Raw genomic sequence first — 8934 nt, 5'->3', positions numbered from 1 at the left:
GGGCGGTGTGCTGGGAAGTATTGGGCTATGGTGGTCCTGCTGCCCAGGGAGAGGGCAAGACCTACGCAGCCCTCTCTCCGGGTGCTAAGTGCAGGTGAGCCACCTGGCTGGCCCGGCAAAGTTGCTCTGTGCCTTCCCCTTGGGGGATGCAGCAGTATGGCTCGAACCTGCTGGGTCCAGTTCCTTCCTACAGCACACAGCTCAGGCGGAGAGAGGGAGCAAGCAAAGGTGCTGGCAGCAGTGGCGTAGCGTGGGGGGTGCCAGGGGTGCCGGCCGCACCGGGCGCAACTTCTGGGGGGGGCGCGAGTCCAGAGGGAAGGGGAACGCCCCTCGCTCAGCCCGCGCATCCCTCGCCCGCCGGCAGCTTCTCCTCCTCGCCTCGCTCAGCGCCGCCGCCGCGGATGCCGCCCAGACCCCCCCCAGCGCCCAGGGCCATTTCCCGGGGAGCCTCCTCTGGCACATGCCCCGCGCAGGAGGAGGAGGGGGAGGCGGCTCCGGGATGCTCCCTCCCGCCCCGGGAGGCAGAACGCAACGCACAACACACACACACCCTGTCGCCCCCGCGGCAGAGCAAGGCAGCCAGACGCGGAGCAGGGAGAAAGGCTCGGGCTCACCTTGGGGCAGCCTCCGGAGAAGCGAGTCCCGAGGAGGAGGAGGAGGAGGAGGAGGAGGAGGAGGAGAAGCCGCCGCTGCCGCTGCCGCCGCCGCCGTGCGCCCCCAGCACCGGGAGAGAGGCCGCTGGCCGCCCGGCGGGCCGTGGTTCCTTCCTCCGTCGGGCGCCCAAGGGGAGGGGGCTTTGGCTGCCTCGGCCCGCGGGGGCTCCACAAATAATAAATTTAATAAATTCCTTTTTTTTAAATAAGATATTTATTAAAGTTTTCAATTTTATACAAAGAGAAAAATGCAAAAAAATAGAAAAAATATATATTAAAAACACATAAAATTCACAACTTATTTTTCAATAACATATTTCCCTGACCTCCTCATACCTCCCCTTCTTGTTTTCTAGTTCAAATTATTTGTTCAGCAAATCCTTATCTCATAGCATTACCGCTAAATAACACCTTATTTTCTATCCAAGTTCTTGAAACTTAAACTTTTACTTTAAAAAACCATTTTTTCATAACCTTTTATACCATTACAGCTAGAAACCACTTAACGTAATTTCAATCCAACATCATTCAACATTCCTTAATATTGCAGTATTTCTGTAAATAGTCCCTTAAATTTCTTCCAATCTTCTTCTGCCGACTCTTCTCCCTGGTTGCAGATTCTGCCAGTCATTTCTGCCAATCCCATGCAGTCAATCAACTTCATCTGCCATTCTTCCAGAGTGGGTAAATCTTGCGTCTTCCAATACTTTGCAATGAGTATTCTTGCTGCTGTTGTAGCATACATAAAAAAAGTTCTATCTTTTTTAACACCAACTGGCCAACCCAGTGGCGTAGCATGGGGGGTGCAGGGGGGGCCGGCCACACCGGGCGCAACATCTGGGGTTAGGGCAAATCCATGGGTTAGGGGGCGCAAATCCACAGGTTAGGGGGCGCAAATCCATGGGTTAGGGGGCGCAAATTACTTGCCTTGCCCCGGGTGCTGACAACCCACGCTACGCCACTGGCTGGCAGTTGCCTTGGTCACTTGCTGCGTTGCTTAGCACAGCACAGAGCAGAACATCCCGCAGTAAGTGATGGCACCCACTCAACAGGACTCAAGCCTTCCAGGAACCGCTACGGCTTAGTAGCAGCTGTTATGCACACAGCCTTCCTGGGAAATTGAGGCCTTGGCAGCTGCCTAGCTATGCAAGCTCTTCATGCAAGCCTTGAATATTTTTTCCAGGCATTACCTGGACACCACAAAGGACAGAAGGAAGGTACAGAGATAGGGTCACATTCCCTTTATTTGTTCAGCCCGTTATCCATCATGAACCAACAAGTTAATAATGCATGTGAGTTTTAAAACCACTTGACCTGCATGTTCATGCTACTTCAGAAGTGGGAGATGTATTTATTTATTGCCTGAGGGCTATTTTGCCAATTTATTGCCATGTGTGTGCCAAAAATGCACCTGTGCACACACTCTTGAGCACACAAATGCACATTTGCAACAGCTAAAATAGGATTTTGATTCTCTTGGCCTCTGACCTGGCATGCCATGGCAACCCTACTCTAGTATAATCTGTGTGTGTATGTGTGCATTCATTCAGGTAAAAAGTGTTTCTAAAGCATTCAAAACCAGGAAATTTTTCTGTCCTGGAAGAGGTGTTTCCTCAGGACATAATGGTGATTCTGAGAACTGCCTTGCCAAATAGAACACTTTGGAATCCTTTCGTGTGGCCAACCTAGATTCCACCCAGGGAACAGATCCAGAGGCTGCATCTAGTATCACCCCCTGTTTCTGCTTCTTATGTTACTTAGACAATTAAGGATTTGGTAGGTTTTGCAACAAAAAATGATGCAAGTCCATTATTTTAATGGAAAAAGACATATAGCCTTCCTCATTTCCTGTCCTTGCTCTGTGATGTTCACTTCCTAATAAAGTCCTCACAGTTTCTCTGGTAGTGAATGTGGCTTCTTTACCTTCCTTAATTCTAATGCTGGCATCTTAGTTTCCTGTTCTGCACCCACTTGGTATCCCCCAATATGTGCGAAGCATGGATTTTTATTTCCGTTAGGAAAATGGATAAGTTGATATATCACCTTGGAAACATTAAAAGTAAGATCCAACACTGTGGAATGGATGAAGTAAGAGCTGGAAGGCATTAAAAGGCAGAAGCAATAAGTCTTGTGTTTCATTTGTAGATGTCATGGCTTTCCGGAACATGAACAGAAAGAGGCATATTGGACTGCAGCAACTTTCAGCTTTGGCATCCACCGGAAGGACATTTTTAGGACCAGTGAAATCACTCAAATTTATTGTTGATGAATGTACTCCTGGTGGTGTGTTGGTTTGTTCTGCAGTAAGACTTCTTGAAAGCTTGGATTTAACTAGTGCAGTGGGACAACTTCTTAATGAAGCCATCCAGGCACAGAACAAAGAATATAGAACTGGGACAACTACCCTGTTGTTTCTTGTCAGCATTTGGAGCAAGGCTGTACTTGAATGCCTTCAGCAGGGTGTTCCCCTTTCCATAGTGGTAGCTGAGATGTTTGAAGGCCTGAACTCTTGCATTGAACATCTGCAGTGCCTTACATTATCACTACGCAACATGCAGCAAAGACTATATGATATTCCTATTAAATGTGATGGCAAAGCCTCCAATGACATCTGTTCTGGCATTGCTGGAAGACAGGTAATTGAAATGAAAACTCCAGATACCAAATCCTACAATAGTTATTTGCTTGAACATCCTTATGATTATGCACAAGTATCAGAAGAAGAATCAGAAATTGCTACAATCCAGGAAGCAAATGCATGCAATTGTCAGGAAAAGTGTGCATGTCCAGGAGTATTGACTGCAGGCAGCAGAGTTAGTTCACTAGGTAAATCAGTCGAAACCAGTTGTGGTTTTACAGTTTGCAAAACTGTGAGTCAGAAAAGCTGCAGCTTTCAAAGCTGTCCTTTGGGTGCCTCAGGCCGTAAGAAAATATCAAAAGTAACCCACTTCAGTAGGCACTTAAGCAGCATAAAGGAAAGTCCTTCACTGCAGCAAACCAATCAGCTGGCCAAATGCACAAAACATTTTAATGAGTTAAGTGATTTGGGACAACTGGCAATGTCTTTGAGCCATGGAAATTGGCACGCAATGAAACTGGTACAGGATATTCTCAGATGCCAGCTTCAGACTGCCAACAGAATGGCTGGTGTCCATCCTTTCCAATTTAATATTTCAGAAGTTGTGACATGTTGTTTACCAGGCATGTCTGAAAGTCATTCTTGTGTCTGTCCTGGGTACATCACTTTATTACACCCAGAGAAAGTTGCTGTTGCTAAGCAGCTCCAGGATAGGCCTCTTCGTATTATTCTTGCAGATGGTGACCTGAGCGAAACATACCACCATCTGGGGTTTAACAGGTCACAGAATGTAAGAATGTTCTTAGAAAGTCCAGCTGCGGAAGACAACAGCTCAGGATTGTGGGTCAACTCCATGTTGGATATTCTGATTCAGTCCAGGGTAAATCTAATTTTGGTACGAGGCAGCACATCAGCAAGTTTAGAAGAAAGATGCCTGCTGAATAAGATAGTGACAATTAACGGGGTAGCTGACAATGTATTGAAGGCTTTTAGTGATGTTACAAGAGCAGACAGAGTGACTTACCTCACCCAAGTGAATGAGCATTGCATTGGTGAGGGTGTCTGTCTGAACCTCTGTGGAGCATTAAAGTTAAGTTGGGTTGGATTGAATGGCCAAGTGCCAGTTGCTTTAACAGCAAAAGGCATTCACCTGATAACAGCTGTGCTTAGTTGCCCGGTTATATCCAAGATGCAAGCCATTGAAGATCAGTTTTGGACCTGCGCTCACCGTGTGCATCATGCCCTTCTCGATCAAGCAGTCTTTCCAGGAGGTGGCACCGTGGAGCTCCTGTGTCTTGGTTATCTTGAGAATCCGGAGAAAGCAGCCAAGAATTCCAGGGAAGAAGGGTTTCATGATGGCCACTCCTGGCTTGCAAAAACTTCAGAGCAATATAAAGCTCTGGTGCTTAATGCTTTGTCACGTGGTTGGCACCAGTACATTTGTACCGTTATGTGTAACAGTGCAGACTCTGCATCGGAGCTTGAAGCCAGCACCTTTATACAACAGCATCTCAGGAAAGCAGCCTTGAGTGGTTTGCCGTCCACCTACCTGCTGGATGAGTTTAAAAAGGGGAAGATGGGAACAGCAAGCCCTGAACATGGTGGGACATTTGAAAAGCCTCTGAAAGTATATGACAATGTTAGTGCTAAGATGGAAGCGTGGCGTAGAGCTCTAGATTTGGTGCTGTTAGTGCTTCAAACAGATGCTGAAATTATCACGGGGCCTAAGAGGGATCAGTTGCTAAAGTCGCAGGCCTCAAGTGAGTTCATGTTTTTGTAAATAATGTGCAGGCCTGCATACGGTTATGTTAACAAGTATTCCTGGCCAAGTTCAGAAGCAAAAAATATATCACGAGAATAAAATTCAGAATGATTGCCTTCTTCGTTTTAGAAATCAAAATCCATTCCCAAGAAAGGACTTAAGTCATGGAAGGGCATGTTCCTCATAATCTCCATTTAATCATATTTTTTTATTTTTTTCCTAGATATTGCCATTGACCATAAATGTGTTGTCAGTAAGTTCCATTCATTTCAGCAGGACGTAAAATTGTGTGATAATCTTGGCTCCCTTCAAGCTGAACTATTTAAGGGCTCCATTCTACAGTACAAAGTACAACTAGTTTGTTTCTTTTTAAAATGATATAATTCTTCTTTGCAAATTTAGGTGGTGCCTTTTAACTTTGTTTCAAGGCATGCAAATAAATTTAAGGTTATAAATTTGGAGGGAGAGGGACCAGTAAATCATTAGGTTACATGGGTGTAAGCAATAACGTGCCATTAAGATTTCTTTTTGGAAGTTCTAGTGGCTGTCCTTGAGGGGAAGATCTGTTAACGCTTCTCCTGGGGACAGGGATTAATTGTTAAGCCACTCTGGGTATTGTAGTCTTGTGAGGGGAATAGTGACCTCCTAACAACTCTAAGCATCCTTAACAAACTACAGTTCCCAGGTTTCCTTGGGGGAAGCCCATGAATTTCAAGCAGTATAATACTGCTTTAAATGTATAGTACATATGAGGCCTTATCTCAGTTGTTGATGTTACCCACATTTGCAGTTCCTCAAAGGACCCATAAGGGGAGTTCAAATAAAGCCTCTCTGCAGCTTAACTCTGCCAAAACAACTCTTGTGCATCACATCTGTTGGAAGGAGTTGCTGACACAGGAACACCAGTGTATTACTCTAGCCTTGGATCCCAGCAGTAGTGTTGCTGTTGTTGGCATCCGTCTGTCTTGAGAGGCGATGGAGTCAAACAAATGCATTAGTAGCACTGAAGTGATATATTGGGGGCTCAAGTCTGGGCAGTATGTATGGAGGTCCTGGGCTGCCTAGATGACAAGACCCCACTCTTGGCCTCGCTAATGTGCATAAATTCAGAATTGTAGCATGTTCTATATGCACTATATTATAAAGTAGTGTTTGTTTCTGTTATTTTATTTATTTATTACATTTGTATCCTATCTCTCCTCCAATGAGCTCATGGTAACATATATAGTATCTCTGTCTCATCTCATCTTTACAAGAACCCTGTGTGGTTGGTTAGGCTGAGAGAGAACAACTGGTTCAAGGTTACTCACTGAATTTCATGGCATGGATTTGAACCCAGATTATGGCTAAATGCATCTGATAGAGTAATTACAACTTGCCTCTAATAATTATTAGCTACCTGGTATCAAGTAGATTTCTTCTAAATGCATGTTGACGAATAGGCATGTAAGTTTTTTCATGCTGTGACAAATAGCAGTTGTGGGGGATTTTCATGAGGAAAATTGTGCAAGGGGAAAGGGTTAACCCTCCCCCCTCGAACCATGTTTGCAGTACAGATGCCTCTGACTCCTTGCAACAGCTGTCTGTAAAAGGTTTCTAGTGAGTGGAGATGCATTTCATTCATCTCCTCCATAACATTGCAGCCAACAAACCCTTTAAAACGACTTACCTTTAAAATGAGTAGTTCACACATCGTAGGAAGCTCTTGTGGAAAATGAACGTAAATGGTGGTAGCTGCATGATTTCCTGAGGCTGAAACCTTTCCGGCATGACACCAATGCCTGGCACCAGTTGTGTTAAGATCAGATTTATACGAGGCATAAACTGTGTTTCCTGTCTTGTACTCAGATGCATACATTTTTAAAGCATGACATTGGTAGCTCACAGTTTTCAAGTGTGGTTGGCAATTGGAAGCTACTTCAGACCCTGGAAAGTATGAAAAGCCTTCTATACTTAAAACAAACTATTTTGTGAGCCATCAACACCATAACTAATTCCACTAACATTTATTTCAGGAACAAGCAAATCCCAATGAAACTGAGGACTGGGGCTGATACTTTTTAAAAGGTCAAAGATGAGTGCAGCATTTCTTTGCTTGCATTTGTTATTTGCTCTCTGATTGGACCTGGACTTGGGACCCCAGCAACAACCATGACTGAAGATTAGGTGATCCAGAGCTTGAAATAGGATATTGAAATGAGAGTGTCTTCTTTTTATCATCATCAATCATCATCATCATCATTACTATTCCTTTTAGCCACCAGATGGCAATCTACAGTTCTCTTGTATACCCGAACTCTAAACACATTGCAAAGAAGTCAGTCTAATTAAATCCGGTGAAGATATGCTCTATAGCACGGGTGTCCAAACTTTTTTCAAAGAGGGCCAGATTTGATGAAGTGAACATGCATGAGGGCCGACCACAGTTGTAGAGCTTTTTTTAGGATTTTACCCCAAAGTTGTTGTTGTTTACCTTTTTTAGGATTCCCCCCCCCCCCGAGTTCTGGACCTTTTTTAAGGATTAGTCACCAAATACTATTCATATACCTTTTGGCTTGGATCACAGGCAGCACAGAGGGAATGGTGGGTGGGAGTGAGGGATGACTGGAGCAAGGCAGCGAGAGTCAAATGACGGACGGAAGAGAAGGCTGGACGGCCGCTGCCGCAAGCCGGCAAACAGCCGGGATACAGAGGTGGGCACATGCGAGAGCTGATGGGAGGACGGTACCTAGAGCCGAACACAGGGCGCCAGCGCGAGCAGGCAACCAGCAGTATTGGAGCAAAACCAGCAGAGAGGAGGGCATATGTGTGAGACGACAGCTAGCCACAGCAAGCCACAGCGAATACCCACCGGTGGGGCCAGATTAAACCGACTGGAGGGCCAGATTTGGCCCCCGGGCCGGACTTTGGACATGCCTGCTCTATAGGGAGGCTGCATGATTTGACAGCTGATCTGCTTTGACAGATAATCATTTTTAAAAATGTATATTATTTTTAGTAACCCCAAATAATCAGACTAGAAAGAGCAGCATTAGATCACTGAGCTTTGTAATTGCTGGGTTCATGCTTCATGTTTTCTTGATATTCATTTTGGACAGTTGTTAAAGTCAAGAAATTCATTGCTGAGAATACAAAAGGAAAGGCTTTGACCATCATACAGTACGAATAGGTGGGAAATAATTTCACGGGCAATTCCAATTTAGAACAACTTGGTTTCCCATGATGCTAAACACAGTTGGCAAAGGTTAGTTGTATCTGTCTGGTTATCACATAGAAGATAGTGATACCTGACAAGCAACTGGTGGATTAAAAATTCAGCGCAGAGCAAATGTAGAGATATTTCCCCAGTTCTTTGATTAGCACCTTCAAAAATCTATGTTATCTCATGAGCATTGAAAATATTATTTCTTCCCAGAACTATACCATATACTGCCAGGTTTTTTTCTGCGGCTGAAAACTTTCATTAGTCCTTCTGATTTTTGTCCTTTACTTGAAGATATTTAGAAAAGTACTTTCCTACCCCTGCCAACTTCTTTTTGGTTTTTGTGTTTCCATTGGTCACTATTTATGAGTATGTTTGAACATGTGACGTAAAAAAGATTCTTCACTGAATGTTTTTGCAGTGGATAAAAGGTAAACAGACAGTTCTGTAGCCTTCTGAAACCTTGTTTTTTTCTCATTAAAAGGAAGCCAGTTTTCCTGTGCTAACCTCAGAAAAGGAGCTACACGGGGCTTCTGTGTGGCACGCTGTCTGAGGTAAACAACAAAAAAGTTCAACCATACCATTAAATGGTACTTCAGCGGAGTTTCTAATGCATATATCAACTGGCTAATGCAGAGCATTGATTTTTATTTCACACTATTTCTGAAGCACAGTGCATCACTCTTAACTCAAACACAGCAACACACAACCATGGTCCCCGAGGTATTATTTTTGGAAG

At 44.5% G+C, this 8934-nt stretch overlaps 1 protein-coding gene across 1 annotated transcript; it reads left to right on the top strand.

Moving 5' to 3' along the window:
• The first annotated feature begins 1645 nt into the window (after positions 1-1645).
• Positions 1646-8491, top strand: BBS12 (Bardet-Biedl syndrome 12). Its single transcript, XM_081024384.1, has 3 exons — positions 1646-1870; positions 2799-4991; positions 7009-8491. Exons 1-3 carry the CDS (start codon positions 1798-1800, stop codon positions 7026-7028), a joined length of 2286 nt encoding a protein of 761 aa, XP_080880510.1. The 5' UTR covers positions 1646-1797; the 3' UTR covers positions 7029-8491.
• Positions 8492-8934: the final 443 nt, after the last annotated feature.

The sequence above is a fragment of the Podarcis pityusensis genome (assembly GCF_964106645.2).
Source record: "Podarcis pityusensis genome assembly, contig: HAP1_SCAFFOLD_1017, whole genome shotgun sequence".
NCBI lineage: Eukaryota > Metazoa > Chordata > Lepidosauria > Squamata > Lacertidae > Podarcis > Podarcis pityusensis.
This window is presented reverse-complemented; position numbering and strand designations above follow the sequence as displayed.

What these genes read in the sequence shown, in the direction of transcription:
- BBS12 (XM_081024384.1), top strand. Translation starts at nt 1,798, where the DNA reads ATGCAAGCTCTTCATGCAAGCCTTGAATATTTTTTCCAGGCATTACCT. An exon ending in CCACAAAGGACAGAAGGAAG is followed by an intron (nt 1,871 to 2,798) that starts GTACAGAGATAG and finishes TTTCATTTGTAG; the next exon opens with ATGTCATGGCTTTCCGGAAC. An exon ending in GCTAAAGTCGCAGGCCTCAA is followed by an intron (nt 4,992 to 7,008) that starts GTGAGTTCATGT and finishes CATTTATTTCAG; the next exon opens with GAACAAGCAAATCCCAATGA.